This window comes from Marmota monax, unplaced genomic scaffold (genome assembly GCF_021218885.2).
Source record: "Marmota monax isolate L192 unplaced genomic scaffold, Marmota_monax_Labrador192_F-V1.1 WCK01_AAM20220418_F8-fsc00111, whole genome shotgun sequence".
Lineage (NCBI taxonomy): Eukaryota > Metazoa > Chordata > Mammalia > Rodentia > Sciuridae > Marmota > Marmota monax.
The window spans coordinates 3,710,191-3,726,890 of record NW_026695067.1 but is presented as its reverse complement, the minus strand read 5'-3'; the positions used below and the strand labels follow the sequence as shown (position 1 = coordinate 3,726,890).

General features: G+C 50.0%; 2 protein-coding genes across 10 annotated transcripts; both read left to right on the top strand.

The window, feature by feature from the left end:
* Nucleotides 1-1,198: 1,198 nt before the first annotated feature.
* Commd4 (COMM domain containing 4) lies at nt 1,199-5,255 on the top strand. The gene is made up of 8 exons (XM_046428016.2): nt 1,199-1,408; nt 3,078-3,149; nt 3,383-3,448; nt 3,645-3,684; nt 3,970-4,089; nt 4,269-4,349; nt 4,689-4,865; nt 4,979-5,255. The coding sequence occupies exons 1-8, from the start codon at nt 1,406-1,408 to the stop codon at nt 5,017-5,019; spliced, it is 600 nt and encodes a 199-aa protein (XP_046283972.1). The 5' UTR covers nt 1,199-1,405; the 3' UTR covers nt 5,020-5,255.
* A 3,055-nt stretch (nt 5,256-8,310) lies between these two features.
* On the top strand, nt 8,311-16,248 carry Neil1 (nei like DNA glycosylase 1). 9 transcript variants are annotated; one of them, XM_046428010.2, is made up of 12 exons: nt 8,396-8,439; nt 8,709-8,793; nt 9,155-9,218; nt 9,886-10,339; nt 13,454-13,573; nt 13,664-13,727; nt 13,953-14,052; nt 14,598-14,725; nt 15,042-15,069; nt 15,246-15,307; nt 15,500-15,665; nt 15,832-16,248. In XM_046428010.2, the coding sequence occupies exons 4-12, from the start codon at nt 9,906-9,908 to the stop codon at nt 15,900-15,902; spliced, it is 1,173 nt and encodes a 390-aa protein (XP_046283966.1). In that variant the 5' UTR covers nt 8,396-8,439; nt 8,709-8,793; nt 9,155-9,218; nt 9,886-9,905; the 3' UTR covers nt 15,903-16,248. The 9 variants fall into 9 exon arrangements, 7 of the variants coding, with proteins under 7 accessions (XP_046283967.1, XP_046283966.1, XP_046283965.1 ...); XM_046428011.2 differs by lacking the exon at nt 8,709-8,793 and having other exon boundaries at nt 8,311-8,439; XM_046428014.2 differs by lacking the exon at nt 8,396-8,439 and having other exon boundaries at nt 8,578-8,793; nt 10,216-10,339.
* Nucleotides 16,249-16,700: the final 452 nt, after the last annotated feature.

Below are 16,700 nucleotides of genomic sequence, written 5' to 3'. Positions count from 1 at the left end.
CGATATGCTGGGTTTATGATTTTAAAAACTCTATGAATGGCATCAATATTAGCGCAAACTGGGACATGATTTCTTTCTATTTTACGAAGCAGTTTAATTTTCATGGACTTTAAATCTATTCCTTATCTTTTTCTTTTGCAGTGCTGGGAATCAAATCCAGGGCAAGCACTCTACCACTGAGCTACATCCCTGGCCTTCTATTTGTCCTTTGAAAGCTTAAAGGGCTGTGATATCCAGCAGACCTAGTGTAGATGAGACAGCCACAATATTGAGGAGAGAAGAGATCTCAAACTACTCAATTTCTTCTTCATTCCTTAGTCTAGTTTCTGATTAAAAAAAAAAGTTTTCAAGGCAGTCCATTGAATTAGTCAAAGGGAAACAAAAGGAAGGGAGGGGTCGGGGAATAGGAAGGACAGTATAAGTAAGGGGACATAACTTTCCTAGCCTTGTATTTGAACACACAACCAGGGTTACCCATGTATAACCATAAGATAGGGATCCTAATTAGAATAAGTTATACTCCACGTATGTATAATATGCCAAAATACATTCTACTGTCATGCATGTAGGAAAAGAACAAATAAAATTAATTTTTTTTAAAAAAAAGCTTTTTCAAGTCAAAGTTGGAAACTTACTTTTCCTAGATCCGCAGTTGCTGAGTCACTCAGCAAGCACATTACTGCAATTTAGAGAAAAAAAATTTTTTCTCATCAGATCTGACAAAATTAAATTAAAAGTCTGGTGTTGGTGAAGCTGTAGGAAAAGGGTTTTCCTGATTCTGTAAATTGTTACAGTCCTTTCTGCTAGCACCTAGGAGGGTTCGTCAAATGAAATAAAATACCCGTGCACACTCGAAGGAGAGAGCAGAGGTACTGGAAACGTTCTTTCCTTATATGGGTGCTGGTTACACGGGGTGTACAGTTTACAAAAAATTCTTTAAGCTTTATACTTAGAAAAGAATTTGTACTTAAATTATGCACAATTTCCTGTATATGTATGTATCCATATTTCAACAAAGTTTTTAAAATATGCCCTTTGCACAGCCCACAGCTGTAAATCGATCGCTTCATGGAGGAAAATATGGAAAAGACCCGAATAACCCTGGCCGCCGGGATCCTGCCCAAGATAAACAAATGAAATTACTCCCCTCCTCCTTTCCTGCCGCCTTGCTTCTGCCCTCAGTTAAACTGGGGAATGGCGCCGGCGGTTTTCAGGAAAGGATTCCGGAGACAGAGGCGAACGCGCTGGCCTTTGAGCCCTGACACCTCCAGCGAGCGGAGACCACCTCGCACTCTCGCGGGGCGGCCCTCCCCTCCCAGGCGCTGAGAAGGATCACGTGATCGCGGGATCAGCTGACCTTGAGCGACCGGAAGGAGCAAGGCCTGGGCCCCGGCCTCCTGGCGCGATGGTGAGGCACCAGCCGAGATATAATGCCTGGGTGCCGGGGCGGGAAGGGTGTGACGGTGGCCCTGGGAGCGGGGAATTGCTCATCTTAACCACTGCGGGGGCGGTGGTGAGGGCCGAAGGTCCAGGAGAGAAAGGTCCCTCTCCGCCCCCTGCTTCTCAGCCCGGGGATGGGACAGATGAGACCCACCAGCTTAGAGTCCTGGGCTGCTCTTTGACTGGAAGAAAGAGCCCTCGGGGGCTGGGGATGTGGCTCAAGCGGTAGCGCGTTTGCCTGGCACGGGTGCGGCCCGGGTTCGATCCTCAGCACCACATACAAAGATGTTGTGTCTGCCGAAAACTAAAAAATAAATATATAAAAAAAGAAAGAGCCCTCGCCTCCCAGAGCAGGAACTGGGGGCTGGCAGGAGCAGGAGTCGGGGGTTGGCAGGAGCAGGAGTCCTCCCAGAGCAGGAACTGGGGGTTGGCAGGAGCAGGAGTCGGGGGTTGGCAGGAGCAGGAGTCCTAATACGGTTCCCAAGAGGGCCTCTAAAGGTGCCCACTGCCCCAGCCCTCCAGTCCCATGGAATTGATCCATTCTTGCACACTATTAGAATCCTCTCTGCTCTTTCCAGAGCCAGAGAGTAGTTTTTATATTGGAATTTCTCACCTTATCCATCCATTCATTCAACAGATGAGTGCCTGGTCTGTGTCAGGCGCCTGAATTAAGTGGCAGTAAGGGAGTGAAGTCGGAGGCATGAATTGAGGGTCATAGTTAAGACTCCATGGGTAGAGGCCTGACTGTGCCTTGTGCATGATGTTGGGAGGCTTCCTGAGAATGGAATCCACCTGAGGGTGGAGTGGGAACTGGCTGGTGAAGTCCATTTGTGTACTAGAGGTTAGGAAGCAAGATTGGCAGGAAGCAGGCAGGGGTTGTGGCTCAGTGGTAGGGTGCTTGCCTTGCATGCATGAGGCACTGGGTGCAATCCTCAGCACCACATAAAAATAAAGATATTGTGTCCACCTAAAACTAAAAAATAAATATTTTTTAAAAAAGAGGGCAGGAAGGTATCTTCAGACAGGGAAGAGTATGTGCAGACTCTTTTGAGGGGGTAAGGTTCCCCCCAGAATGCATGCATCTTGCGTAGCTACAGTAGTTGATCAGAGGTTGGTGAAAGGTGAGGCAGGGCAGCAAGCAAAGGCCAAATCTTGCTGGGCCTTGGATCACCATGATCAAGATAATGAACATATCCACGGGACTCCCAAATTTCCTTATGCAAGGGGCCATTTTAGGAAGTATGATGTGGAAGGGCCCACTCAACAAAGGGTCATTTAAGCAGGGCCCTGAATGAAATGAGAGAGAAAACCATAGAGGGGACAGTGAGGACGCAGGTGGGAATGGGGTTGGCATAAGGGGAACAGCAGGGAAACCATTGTGGCTGGAGCCGTGGTGGAGTTGGAGTGGAGGTAAGAGAGATTTGCTTTTTGCTGAACCTTGGGCTTTCAGAATGGGGTCTGTCATAGAGAAAGCAATGCCTGGAGTAGACACCAACGAGGTCTGGTGGTGTTGTGGGTCAGGGAGAAGAGTTCTCTAAATAGCCTGCCGATAGGGGAGGGCAAGTGGCATGGATTGGACATGGATCTTGGCCACACCTCAGCCCTCCCTGCAGCGAGCCTGCCTCATTCCTTTGCAGAGGTTCCGGTTCTGTGGTGATCTGGACTGTCCTGACTGGGTCCTGGCAGAGATCAGCACACTGGCCAAGATTGTTGAGTGATTGGAGTCTTCTCAGGGTGGGGGGAGAGGAGGTTGGCACTGGGGTTTGTGAAAGTAGAGGGTGGGATCTAAGTGGCGATCTCACTAAGGTTGGGGCCTCAGTGCTCTCAGCCTATGCTCCCATGCTGCATGACCTTGATCACATGGCTAGCCTTGTCTGATCCAGTCCCTGAGCAGTGAGGGGTGAGATGTGTCAGTCTGGCTAATATGAGCACTTCCTTCCAGTCCTCTGTGAAGCTGCGGCTGTTGTGTAGCCAGGTGCTGAAGGAGCTTCTGGGACAGGGGATTGATGTAAGTACAGCCCAGGATCCCATTGTCACATGACCTTATGACCCCCAGGGAGGTGGGTGATCCAGCCTCCCCGCCTTTCTGGACACCCTCTTCCTTTTCTTCAGCCCCAGCCTGTTCCTCACACAGGATGCAGGATGGGGGTGGGGGCTGCCGAGCAGGGCTCTGGCACCCCCCTGAGGGCCTCCTTTCCCCATAGTATGAAAAGATCCTGAAGCTCACTGCTGATGCTAAGTTTGGTGAGTAGCCACTGTGTCCACAGGCCCTGGGTGGTCCTGGGAACTCAACCTGGTGCTGGCATGGAGGACCCCTCCTCTAGCAGCCTCCCTAGCTCAGCTGCCTTAGTGGAGTAGCATGAGGAGAAGAAACTTCAGTGATCCTGCCCCCATCCTCTGCCGGCTTCTGGTGGGGCAGTAGCAGTGCCTATGGCTCAAGGAAGCCTCGGGCTCTGAGCTGAAGATGAAAGGGCAACAGGAAGGTGGCTGGAGCCACAGTGACACCCTGCCCCACTCATGGGTCTGCAGAGTCAGGTGATGTGAAAGCCACAGTCGCCGTGTTGAGTTTCATCCTCTCCAGTGCAGCCAAGCATAGTGTGGATGGCGAGTCCTTGTCCAGTGAACTGCAGCAGCTGGGGCTGCCCAAAGGTACAGGATGGGGATGGGCAGGTGGTTAGCTTGTGGGCGAGGGCTGCTAAAGAGCAGGCCAGGCTATGTGACCCTGGGGTGTGCCTGCCCATTCTGGGTTTGGAGCCCGAAACCTGCCCTCTGGGTGGTCCCATCCATAGCCCCACCTGCCACCTCAGCCAACTGCCATCTGCCCCTAGAGCATGCAGCCAGCCTGTGCCGCTGTTACGAGGAGAAGCAGAGTCCCTTGCAGGAGCACCTACGGGCCTGTAGCTTGCGTGGTGAGTATGGGGCCCAGCAGGGTAGGTGCCAGGCTCCACTCTGGAAGGTGCATGCAGTGTGCTGAGTGCCAGTTCTGAGGCCTCAGCACATGGAGCAGGTACAGAGCTGGGACCTGGCCCTAGATCTCTAGACTGCAGTCTAGAAGTTTTTATTTTCTTTGAGGCTTGTGGTGAATATTTGAATTCTTAATGACTGAGTACCTGCCCTGTACCAAGCCTGGGTCAAAGGGCAAGAGCTTGAGAGACCACACAGCCTTGAGGTATTACAGGCCAAACCAGGATGTGGACCGCAGGCTGCCTGGCTCGCCTGCCTGAGAGATGCCCTATCCTGTTTCACAGTGAACAGGCTGGCAGGAGTGGGCTGGAGGGTGGACTATACTCTCAGCTCCAGCCTGCTGCGCTCTGTGGAAGAGCCCATGGTGCACCTGCGACTGGAGGTGGCACCTGCCCCAGGTGCCTCAGCTCAGCCTGTGGTCATGTCCCTCTCAGCAGACAAGTTCCAGGTTCTCCTGGCAGGTGAGGTTCAGCTGCCCCTGGAGGGGGGAGGGGGGAGGGGGGAGGGACCCTCCCAGGGACCCTCCCAGACCTCATTTGACTGCTTCCCTCCTGTCCATTTCTTGCCCCTGCAGAACTGAAGCAGGCCCAGAGCCTGATGAGCTCCTTGGGCTGAGAAGGGTGCTCCTGACCTGTGCAGAGCTGCCCTTTGTGTGTCGAGTTGCTGCCTTCTAAAACTCTTCTGGGCCTGGCCCCAATTCTAGGATGCTGGGGGTCCCTGGCCTGGTCTCCTGGCTTCCCCCTTGAGACTTCAGCATTGGGCTTCTGAGGAACTGCTCTAGCATTTCCTCTCCTTGAAAGGCACTTTCAGGTGCTTTTGTGAGCAGGAAAAATAAACAGGAATGTAAAGGAGTGTATGTGAGGTTTTTTTTTTTTTTTCCTCCTTCTTCTTCTTTTTTCTTTTTTCTAATTAAGGGTTTTTGTGAAAGAAACCAAGTGACATTCTGACCTGGCCCATCACTCGTTTTCTCATTGCTGACTGAAGCCCCAAATGAACAGTGTGTCCATAGATAGGAGTGTCTGTAGATAGGGTGCTGGCTCCTAGACTTGTGATGCTCTTGGCTCTGTCGTCTCTGCACTGGTCTTGTCCTCAGGTTGGTAGCAAGTGAGTGGCCCAGATGCCAAATGCCCTGTGTCTGCCCTCTTCTATAGAAAGAGAGAAGAACCCAGGCCTGAACCATTCAGTGGCAATAGGAAGGTTGTTACAGACTGAGTGGTGATGTCCCTACAGTTTGAATGTGGAAGGCATGCTCTCCATGTGTGTGCACTGAGAAGGGCTCTGTGAGCGCAGGGAAGAAGGTGGCTGTCCACAAGGCAGGAAACAGGCTCTCATTGGGAAATGAATCTGCTAGCACCTTGATCACGGACTTCCCAGCCTCCAGAACTGTGAGAAATAAATTTAAACTACCCAGTTGCTGGACTTCCGTTCTAGCAGCTAGAGCTAAGTCGTCTGGTCTCAGGATTGGCTTAGGCTAACCAGAGCTCCTTTTGGAAAGACTGATGCCAGGGTGGGGCAGGGAGAGTCCAAGAAGAAGATCTCTAGAACTCTACTCATCTTACATAACTGAAACTATATACCTATTGAATAGCAACTTCCCCTCTTCTGTGCCCTCATTCTGATAACCCATCATTCTCCTTTCTGCTTTAATCTTTGTTGTTTAGACACCTCAAATAGACATGCAGTATTAGTTCTCTGTGACTAACTCATATCACTTAGCATAATGTCCTGAAGGTTATCTATGTTGTTGTCTATGGCAGGATTCCCTTTTTTAAAGTTGGGATACTACTCCACTGTGTGTATATGCCACATTTTTTAAAAATCAATTTATCTGCAGATGGACCTTTAGGTTGTTTCCATGTCTTATCTATTGAGAGTCATTCTGTGATGTATATTATATCCTGATTGTGGCTATAGTTGCACAACTGTATGCATTTGTCAAAACTCACACTGAAAAGGGAATTGTAGTGTATATAAATTACATCTTAATTGAAACAAATGAGAGAACAAAAAATCAAAGCACACCATAGGTTGCTTTAGTGATCACAAGGTATGAAACACTTTTCATAATGCTGAAGTCTAGCTGGGTGTGGTGGCACACCACAAGTTGCCTGTAATCCCAGCAACTTGGGAGGGTTGTGAATTCAAAGCCAGCCTCTGCAATTTAGTGAAGCCCTAAGTAACTCAGACCCTGTTTATTTATATATATATATATGAATGGAGCTGGAGATGTGGTTCAGTGGTTAAGCACCCCTGGGTTCAATTCCTGGTACCAAACAACAACCAAGAAATGCGGAAGTCTGACTGTCACAGCCTCCCCCATGATCAATTTGATCCTCACTAAAGTGGCATAACCCAGTATTTTGTACATCCTGATGTGATGCAATTTGGAGTATACAGCAGCACCTAAGAGGTAACCCTGAATGTGTATGATCCAGCATAGAGCCTTCATTCCATCATGCAGAAAAAACTCCAGATAGTGGAACAAGTTAATGACACTCTGAGAAACATTCAGAGAAATCCTGAATGAATGTGACTCACATGTCCAAGGAACAACTTGAACTCTCATAAAGGTCAGTATCAAGATTAAAAAAAATAATAATAATAAAAGGAAGGATAAGGGGATGAGGTGGGTAGGATGGGAAAAACAAACCAACTATATATCTGGTCATGGTGTCCCTAAGCAATTTAGCAAGACCCTGTCACAAAAAATAAAAAGGCTGAAGATGTGGCTCAGTGGTTAAGCACCACTGGGTTCAATCCCAGGCAAACCCCTCCCCCGCCAAAAAATAGTGTTTGGGGGACAATTAGGGAGATTTACATGTGAACTAGGTATTAGATGACATTAAAAAGCAGTTATTGGGGCTGGGGATGTGGCTCAACTGGTAGCGCACTCACCTGGCATGCGTGAGGCACTGGGTTCGATTCTCAGCACCACATTAAAAAAATAAAGATATTGTGTCCACCTAAAACTAAAAAATAAATATTTTTTTTTAAAAAGAAGCAGTTATTAACTTTTTTATATGATAAAGGTATTGGCCTTGTAAGGAAATTGCTTTTTAGAGGTGGATGCTGAAGCATTGGGGATGAAATGTCATGATTTGTCTACTTTAAAAGGCTTCTGGCCAATAGAAGTGAATAAATAGATGAGGGGGCAGAGTAATATGATGAAGGGCATGTCATGGGTAGGGGCAGGCACCAGTGCCTGCTACAAAATGCAACTTAGAGAGGCCTCCCAAGGTCCAATAGAGCCCTCTGTCCTCCCCATCTAGCACTACCTCCAGCTACACTGCAGCTACACAGCACTTTTCCAGGTTCTTTCAACCCATCTGGGAGACTTTGCAGGTTCCTTCCTGCCTGGCATACTATCTTCTTCACACTTTTTGTGCCCAAGGCTGTGACAGCCAGACTTTAGCGTTGTGAATCCGACTAGCCTAAATGTCTCTGCAAAGCAACCCTCCCCCACGGGAGTCAGAACTATCCGAAGTGGGTTCAACTTCTGGGCATCTGGTTTTTGTTGCTTCACTGCCCTTTCCGCCCAGCAGGCAGTGACGATGTTTTTGTTTGTGTTATGATGGACAGTGTGTTCAGTGACACTTAAAGCCACACTGGGTCCCCAGGGCCTACGTTTATGGTGCACCTGTGCATCCCTGCGGACAGCTGCAGGTGGCTTTGCATTGGGACGTCACTGTTTCCTGCTGGGGGTGCTGATTCTGCTCGGGACTAGCGGACCACTTCCCCCAGCTGCACACACCGTTGCAACTCAGGACCCCAGATTTGACCCCATTTCCTGCTGGCGTCGGGCAGAGGGAAGACAGGTTTTTCCTCCATCACCCTGCCAGGTTACTGTCTCTAAGGTTATCCCACATCCAGGAATCCCCCAGCTTGAGGGGGACCCATCTCAGTCGGTGCGGTCTCCTGAGGAACTACACTTCCCAGCAAGCGCCAGCGGGGCAACCACGACTCCCAGAGTTCCTTTAGGCTCTGGCATTAACCCCTCGGTGACTGCACAGTGCCTGCGATCCGCACTGAGCGCAGGTATTCCGGGAAGCGCGGGTGATGTGGCAGTGCGCCGCGGAGCTGAGGATCCAATGGGATGGGATGGGATGGGATGGGATTTGGAAACTTGGAGAAGGAAGGAAGCCAGAGTTAGCGGAGGACTGGGTCGCAGTGGGGGCGGGACAGGGGAGGGCCATAGAGTGCCGCCTCTTCGAAAACCTGGAAATCTGAAGGTTTACCAGACCCCGGCGGTGCTGAGGTGGGGGAGGGCGAAGTAAAGGCGTTTGTCCTGGTTAAATGTCCCCCAGCTACCCGACACACACCTTCGCCTCCAATCCCAAAAAGTCCTGGCATCAGACGAAAGTGGCAAAGAGACTGGGCAAAAGTGAAGAAGTAAGTTAAACGTCCCTTGGGACCGAGGCGCCTACCCGGCATCTCCATTTCCCCGGAGGCCAGGGCCGAGAGCTCGGGCAGCTCTTCCTGGAGTCCCCACCTCCCCTTCGGGTGTATGAGAACCTGGCTCCGGCACAGACGAACCATTCCCTCGTCCTGGTCCTGGATCCCTCTCTGATCAGGCGAGCCCGTCACAGTCCTGGCCGGCTGGTAGCTAACAGCCGTCCCAGTGTGGGTATGCAGCCCCCTGAGTCCCATCCGGCTTGGGCACGTTCCCTCCGTGGGTGCTGGGCAGATGCAGGGCCATCTAAACGGTGGGGTGATGAGTAAGCAGAGCTTACTTTCTGGGTTGCCATGGCAGGTAGAGGCGTGGAGACACGGTGAGATTCTTTCAGACTGTGGAAGGCCGCAAGAAAAAAGACAAGGTAGGGGGGAGGGAGATACTATCTCTGGGGCATTGGAGAGGACTTCCCTTAAGTGTCCCAATGGAAGAGACTGCTGGGAAAAAGGCCTGGAGATGAGAAGAGCAGTGTGCTTGGAGCAAGTGTGTGTGGGGTGTGTGTGTGGGGGGGTGGGGGCATACGATGCAGGCACCAGCAGGGGTTGGGACCTAATTCTGAAAGCAGCGGAGGAAGCTGGGCCAAGTGGCTCAGGGCTGTTATCCCAGCGGTTTGGAAGGCTGAGGCAGAAGGATCATGAGTTTAAAGCCAGCCTCAGCAATCCGAGGCACTTAGCAACTCAGTGAGACCCTGTCTCTAAATAAAATATAAAATAGGGCTTGGGATATGGCTGAGTGGTTGAGTGCAATCCCTAGTACCAAAGCGGGGTGGGGGAAGCAACCAGCAAATGGAAGGAAGACATTAATGTCCTGCTGCTTCCCCAGCAGAAGACAAGAGTCCTGCTGCTTCCCCCAGCCTGAGCTCCCAGTTCCCTGACTGTCCAGTACTTTGGGGATGGGGCCTTTAGCCAGGCCAGCAGTTTCCTGCCAGTCCCAGATGGCCATGTCACTCAGTCCTTTGTAAATCACAGGTGATAATTCCTACCTCATAAGGTGCCACCTTTCCCAACTTGTGGCCCTCCTTCCCCTTACAGGGCACAGCCACTCCCACAGAATGCCAGAGGGCCCTGAGCTGCATCTGGCCAGTCACTTTGTGAATGAAGCATGCAGAGGGCTGGTGTTTGGTGGGTGTGTGGAGAAGTCTTCTGTCAGCCGCAACCCTGAGGTGCCCTTTGAGAGCAGTGCCTATCATATCTCCGCCTCAGCCCGGGGCAAAGAGCTGCGCCTGACACTGAGTCCCCTGCCTGGGGCCCAGCCCCCACAGGAGCCGCTGGCCCTCATCTTCCGCTTTGGCATGTCTGGCTCCTTCCAGTTGGCACCTGCTGATGCACTGCCACCCCATGCCCATCTGCGCTTTTACACAGCTCCACCTGCTCCGCGGCTGGCTCTGTGCTTCGTGGACATCCGCCGATTTGGCCACTGGGACCCTGGGGGCAAGTGGCAGCCAGGTCGTGGGCCCTGTGTCTTGCTGGAATATGAACAGTTCAGGTAGGACAGCCCCAGGTGTAATGAACAGGCGTAGGTCCAGGCCTGGCTCTGGGTAAGTGCCTTGTTGGCCAACAGGGTGTGGGTCTCAGCCCTCAAAGAGTTCCCTCAGATGTGGTCCAAGACAGTGTCCACGTCCTGTCCCTTAGCTCCCTGAGTCAACGGATATGAAAACCTAAGACAGATGTGTGAGGTGAAGGAAGCCCAGAGGTGGATGGTTGGGTGCTGGCTGATGATTGGCTCACAGCGGCCCCAGCTAGATGTTGCTGGAACTTTGCTGGGGCTGGAAGTTTGCTGGGGCCCCTTTGGCTGTGGCTCTCAACAATCTTTGAATCAAATATTTTTTACTATACTATGTTTCAGAGTTGATCATTCTAAGTTAGTTTTTCCTAGGTAACTATTTTGTTTGTCGTGTGTGGTTCTAAAAATAAAGTTAGTTTCTTTTGACAAGTGGCTCCTGATTGTGCCCAGCCAGTTGGGCACTGCTCTGAGGACATAGAGCCAGTTACCATTGGAGCTGGAGCTCACGCTCAGAATTCCACTCTGCTCCTTGGTGCTCCTAGGAGGCTAGGAAAGGTGGAGGGTTTTGGCAACACAGTAGAGGTGAAGCTACATAGGTGTTTCAGGGGATGTGAAAGCGACCACCTAATGATAATAGTTTCTAAGTCAGGTTTTATTGCCCTACCACATTCTGCACTGTGTCCTGTGGTCTCCTCTATGACTAACCGTTGCCTATAGGAAAAGTAATAATTCATTTGGGATGTGATTCACCGGTCAAAGATAACATGGTGTCAGCCATGTCCTTCCCTCTAAAGAGGAAATTATGTATGAGTCTCTGTCTCTGTTTTGTGCGAGGCTTTATTTTAGGTTGGGGTTCAGGAGTGAACAAGAACGTGGCCCCTGCTCCCACGGCCCTAATGTTCCGGTAGGATGAGGGAACCAGGAAATACAAGATGAGTTCAAATAGACACATGCCTCAGGAAAAATCCAACAGGTGAAGGAAAAAAAGAGTGACTCTGAGGGTGGGGGAGTGCCTTGGGAATGACTACTCCAGGAAGGTGATATTTGAGCTAAGGCCTGACAGAACTGAACCAGCCATGTAACGCTGTGGAGGAAAGCATTCTAACTGGCAAAAATCACTGAGGCAAAGACCTGAAGTGCACTTGGCAAGTTCTCCCTCCTAGAGGGAACTTGTGTCTGCAGTTGTCACTTAGACTTGATCACTGCTGGCACTCCTCACCTTCCTGGGCATGAAACTGGTGCCTTTCCTTCCACTTCCCCTTTCCTAGGGAGTCAGGCCACAGGTTTTCTGCCAGCTGACACTGGAGTTTCTCATGATGAGCATTGAGGCTGTTTTCTTGGTCCTCCTACTGGGGAGCCTGTGGGGATCTAAGCCCCACCCAGCAAGTCTTCCACCCTTACCTTAACCCCAGCATTGCCATGCTTTCCTTGTACCCATCACCCAGTCATTCTTCCTTGATCTTTTTCTTTTTTAATTTATTTCTTACATTCATGACAATAGTGGAGTGCATTACATTCATAATTATCCATTCACAGCACATTTTTTTGTAACTCTGTATATAAAGTATGTTCATGCCAAATTATGCATTATACATGAACTCTTTTTTTTGCATGAAATTCTTTTTTATTTTTTAGCTGTAGTTGGACACGATATCTTTATTTTATTTATTTTATGTGGTGCTGAGGATCGAACCCAGGGCCTCGCAGGTGCTAGGTGAGCGCTCTACCGCTGAGCCACAATCCTAGCCCCACATACAATTCTTAATACACCTTTATACCACTATTTATCATATTTCTGTTTGTATATAAGGTATGTTGACACCAAATTCACATCTTCATACATGTATTTTGTATAATGATGACCGTCTCCTTCTACCATCCTAGCTATTCTCCTTCTCTCTCCCCTTCCCTCCCTTCCATTCCCTATCTAGAGGTAATTTTCCTCCCATGCTCTCTCTCCCTACCCCACTTTGAGTCACCCCCCTTATATCAGAGAAAACATTGGGCATTTCTTTTTTTGGGATTGGCTAACTTCACTTAGCATAATCTGCTCTAATGCCATCCATTTCCCTGCAAATGCCATGATCTTATTCTTTTTTAGTGCTGAGTAATATTCCATTGTGTATAAATGCCACTTTTTTTGTTTTTTTATCCATTCATCCATTGAAGGATATCTAGGTTGGCGCCACAGTTTAGCTATTGTGAATTGTGCTGCTATAAACGTTGATGTGGCTGTGTCCCCGTAGTATGCTGTTTTTAGGTCCTTTGGGTATAGTCCAATAAGAGGAATAGCTGGGTCAAATGGTGGTTCCATTCCCAGCTTTCCTCTTCCTTGATCTTTTTCCACAAAGAAATAAGATGCATTTCTTCATCATGAATGAGGAGAACCCTGACAGTTGGAGGTGGGCTGCTAGGTGCTTAGTAGCCAGGGGTTGCTCTCAAATGCCTTCTGCACATAGCCAGGCAATCTTTAGGGTCCTGAGATGAGTGGAACCAACCAATGTCAAATCCACATATGGTCTCTAACCAACCATGAATCCTAGACGATGTGTTGCAGACTGCAGACATACCTGAGGTTCTGTGATGACCTTGTGCTGAAAATTGTCCCGAGTCATCTAAGGAATTTTGGTGATAAACACACAACCATATATAGATGCATGTCCCTTGAACATATTGCCTTTTATGTTTTTTGTGTGTCTGTCTGTGGTGGTATTGGGGATTTAATCCAGGGGTAATCTACCATACAGCTATATCCCAGTGCTTTTTTATGTTGAGACAGGTTCTAAGTTGCTGAGGCTGCTCTTGAACTTGCAATTCTCCTGCCTCAGCCACTAAGTTGCTGGAATTACAGGTGTGTGCCACTGCGCCTAGCTTGAACACATGCTTTTAATTGGTATTTTTCACCTTTCATAATAAATTTAAATCCATATTGTTCCATTTAATAGATTGGAAAACTTAGGCTCCAGATGCCTACATAGCACTGAGGGGAGCTGGGACACCCAGTCTTCTTGTACTCAGGAACAGGTTCTCTCAAGCCCTTTCCCCTACCCCAGGGGTTTGGGGATGGGTTTTATGCATCAGGCTGTACCCCTCCAGGGAGAATGTGCTACGAAACCTATCAGACAAGGCCTTTGACCGGCCCATCTGCGAGGCCCTCCTGGACCAGAGGTTCTTCAATGGCATTGGCAACTATCTGCGGGCAGAGATCCTGTACCGGTCAGCAGGCAGGCCAAGGGCATGAGGGCTTCAGGGGTAGGTGTGCTGATACTAATGCTTAACATGGTCTCCTCCCCCACACCACTCCAGGCTGAGGATCCCTCCCTTTGAGAAGGCCCGCACTGTGCTAGAGGCCCTGCAGCACCACCGGCCGGTGAGGGTGCCAAGAGGGAGGGGTGATGCATGAGCATGCATGTCAGTACCTTATGTTGGCATAGGTGGCAAGGGCATGGGTATCTCCTGCTTAGCTCAACAATGTGTTTGTGGGGGGAGGAATGAGCTGCCTCAGAGTTTTGGCCAAGCGCAGAGAAGAAGTCTGTTGCCTTCAGAGTGGCCCTGCCCCATGCTGACAGCTAGGTCCTCCTTGCCCCTTCTTCAGAGTCCAGAGATGACCCTGAGCCAGAAGATCAGAGCCAAGCTGCAAAACCCAGACCTGCTGGAACTGTGCCATTCAGTGCCAAAGGAAGTTGTTCAGCTGGGTGAGACCTGGGGAGGCCAAGATGGCCAGTGACCTCTGCTTCGGCATACTGTGTAACCCTGGGGCAGTTCTCTTTGAGACCCGGTTCCTCAACTGGAGGAGGGAGTTCATGAACCTGGTTATGACTAAAAAGACTAAGCCTCCTCTTGGCAAGTGTCTGTTCCCCCAAGCCACCCATGTAATGGACAGGGCAAAGATTCTTAACCCTACTCCAGGGTGGGGAAGCCATGACTCAGAATCACACAATAAAGGTGGGAGGAGAGGGGCTGGGGATGTGGCTCAAGTGGTAGCGTGCTCGCCTGGCATGCGTGCGGCCCGGGTTCGATCCTCAGCACCACATAAAAACAAAGATGTTGTGTCCGCCAAAAACTAATATGTAAATAAAATATTTTTTAAAAAAAAAAAGGTGGGAGGAGAGGGAGCTTGGCTCCCTGGCTCAGTCCATCAGCTTGTGCAGCTGAGGTCTGGGCTAAGTTGAACCAGGCTCCCCACTTCTCCTCAACCTGTGTCTGCCCTCTGACCTCCGCTGGTTCCTCTGTCCCATAGGGGGCAAAGGCTACGGGCCGGAGCACGGGGAGGAAGACTTTGCTGCCTTTCGAGCCTGGCTGAGGTGCTATGGCATGCCAGGCATGAGTTCCCTACGGGATCGGCATGGCCGTACCATCTGGTTCCAGGTTTGGGCTCTATGGCTGGCATAAGGGAAGCCTGTGGGGTGGAAGGCAAAACAGGGCAGGAATTGGGGGTCTTTCCCAGGTGGAGATACCTAGGACCTGTGGAGGCTTCTCAGGGGTCACCGTTCCTGACACCCAGGGTCCTAGCCAGTGGAGCAGTGCAAGAGCAGGACAGCTTTGTTGATATGAACTAAATTTGGGGGAGGTTTTTACTAGGTGGGGAGCTATATTAATCTGAACAGATGTGTTTCACCTCTCCAAGGAAAACTGCTCCTACCCTAACCCAGATTGATTCAGAATTGCCCTTGTACCATTTTAGGGTGATCCTGGACCTCTGGCACCCAAAGGTAAGCAACTCCTCATGTAATAGGCTAATAGAGCTATAAAGAACTTGCTTGCAAGGGCTCTAGCACCTTTCCTCATCCCATCCCTCTCAAACCCCTGGAGTAATCCCACAGAGTGGGAGTCTAGAGAAAGGGGCTGAGGCCATAGGATCCTCCAGCTCCAGTCTCATGTCCTACAGGGGGCAAATCCCGAAAAAAGAAATCCCAGGAAACACAGCTTCAGCCCAAGGAAAAATTGGAGGTATGGTTGCCAGCTCCTCCTTCTTCCCCTGCACTCTCTCCTGCCCTGGCCATGCCTCTCAGGCCAGGCTCTGGCCATATAGGCTCTGGATGAAGTTGGGTGGGTTGGGGTCAATGGTGAATCCCAACTAACCTCAGAACTGCTCTGAGGAAAGCCCGCCATGGATTCTCAGGGATACGTGTCTCTGCCTAGGACCTTCCACCTCCAAACAAGGCCCCTTCCAGAACACCAAGGGCTAGGAGACACCTTCCCAAGAAGACTGCAATACAGCAGCCTGAGGGGACCAGCCTCCAACAGGACTTGAAAGCTCCCACAGTCCCTGAGAAAGGGAGGAGGAAGGGGAAACAGGCAACCACAGGTGGACTTTCTTCAGCATCCTCTGGGGAGGGAAGGGGGCCCCTAGAAAGTGTCTCTTCAGGATCCAATGGGATGGCAATGCAGGACTATGCAAACAGAGATGGACGCCACTGGGACCAGCCTGGCCTGCTGGTCTGAGCCAACTGTTTCATCTGTTCTCCCCGCAGAGCGCCGTGGACCCTGGAAAAATAAGGCTGACAATCCATCTAAGGGATCTGGGAGAACCTCAGCCTCTTAGCAAGAGACTTGTGTTGCTTGTATCACCCTTTCCTTGCCAATAATCTGGAGGCCCATCTGAATTCCCTAAGTATTTGAAGGGCTTTATGCCCCAAGCCTGTGGCTGTTCCCTACACAACTGATATTTTTCATTGTACCTCACCTTCCACATTTAAATTTTTTTTTTTTAGTTGTAGATGGACACAAATAAATACATTATTATTTTTTTAAATGTGGTGCCCCACATATGCTTGCTAGGCAAGTGCTCTACCACTGAGCAACAATCCTGGCCCCACCTTCCACATTTTTTAAAGCCCATGTGAGAAATGCATTTTTAAACTAAATTAATAAAACTGAATTTCTTGGCACTTCTTGGGCTTGCTACAGAAGTTCTGAGATGGCCAGGTTGGAAGGACCTGCTACTTCACCCTGAGACAGGGCAAAATGAGCTCCCATCCCAGCCCTCGAGATTAGCTATCAGAAGACATGGCCAGTCACTTGGCAAAAGTGTGGAGACTCTGGCTTCAGATAGCCCAGGCTCTATAGCTCTTCTAGTCTAAAGTTCTTCAGAGTCTCTGGCTATTTCACCAGCCTGACCTGGGCTACTCACAGCTTCTCTGCCCACTGGCACAGGGGAAGAGCTTTTTATCTCAGGATCTCTTGGCATATTGTCACCCAAGGTCCCCAATCTCTCTCTCAGGGGCTGCAGCCCAGACCCTGCACACAAAGGTCCCCTTTTATATTGTCTCTGCTTCTATATACCTGGGAAGAAGCCATCCCCTTAAGCTTGAGGATGAATTCTTGGGAGTCAGGAGGAATT

Coding starts and splice junctions, on each gene's coding strand:
- Commd4 (XM_046428016.2), top strand. Junction 3,449..3,644: donor TTCTGGGACAGGGGATTGAT/GTAAGTACAGCC, acceptor CTTTCCCCATAG/TATGAAAAGATCCTGAAGCT. Junction 3,685..3,969: donor CACTGCTGATGCTAAGTTTG/GTGAGTAGCCAC, acceptor ATGGGTCTGCAG/AGTCAGGTGATGTGAAAGCC.
- Neil1 (XM_046428008.2), top strand. CDS start 8,698: ATGTCCCCCAGCTACCCGACACACACCTTCGCCTCCAATCCCAAAAAG. Junction 14,053..14,597: donor AAAGGAAGTTGTTCAGCTGG/GTGAGACCTGGG, acceptor TCTGTCCCATAG/GGGGCAAAGGCTACGGGCCG. Junction 14,726..15,041: donor GCCGTACCATCTGGTTCCAG/GTTTGGGCTCTA, acceptor GTACCATTTTAG/GGTGATCCTGGACCTCTGGC.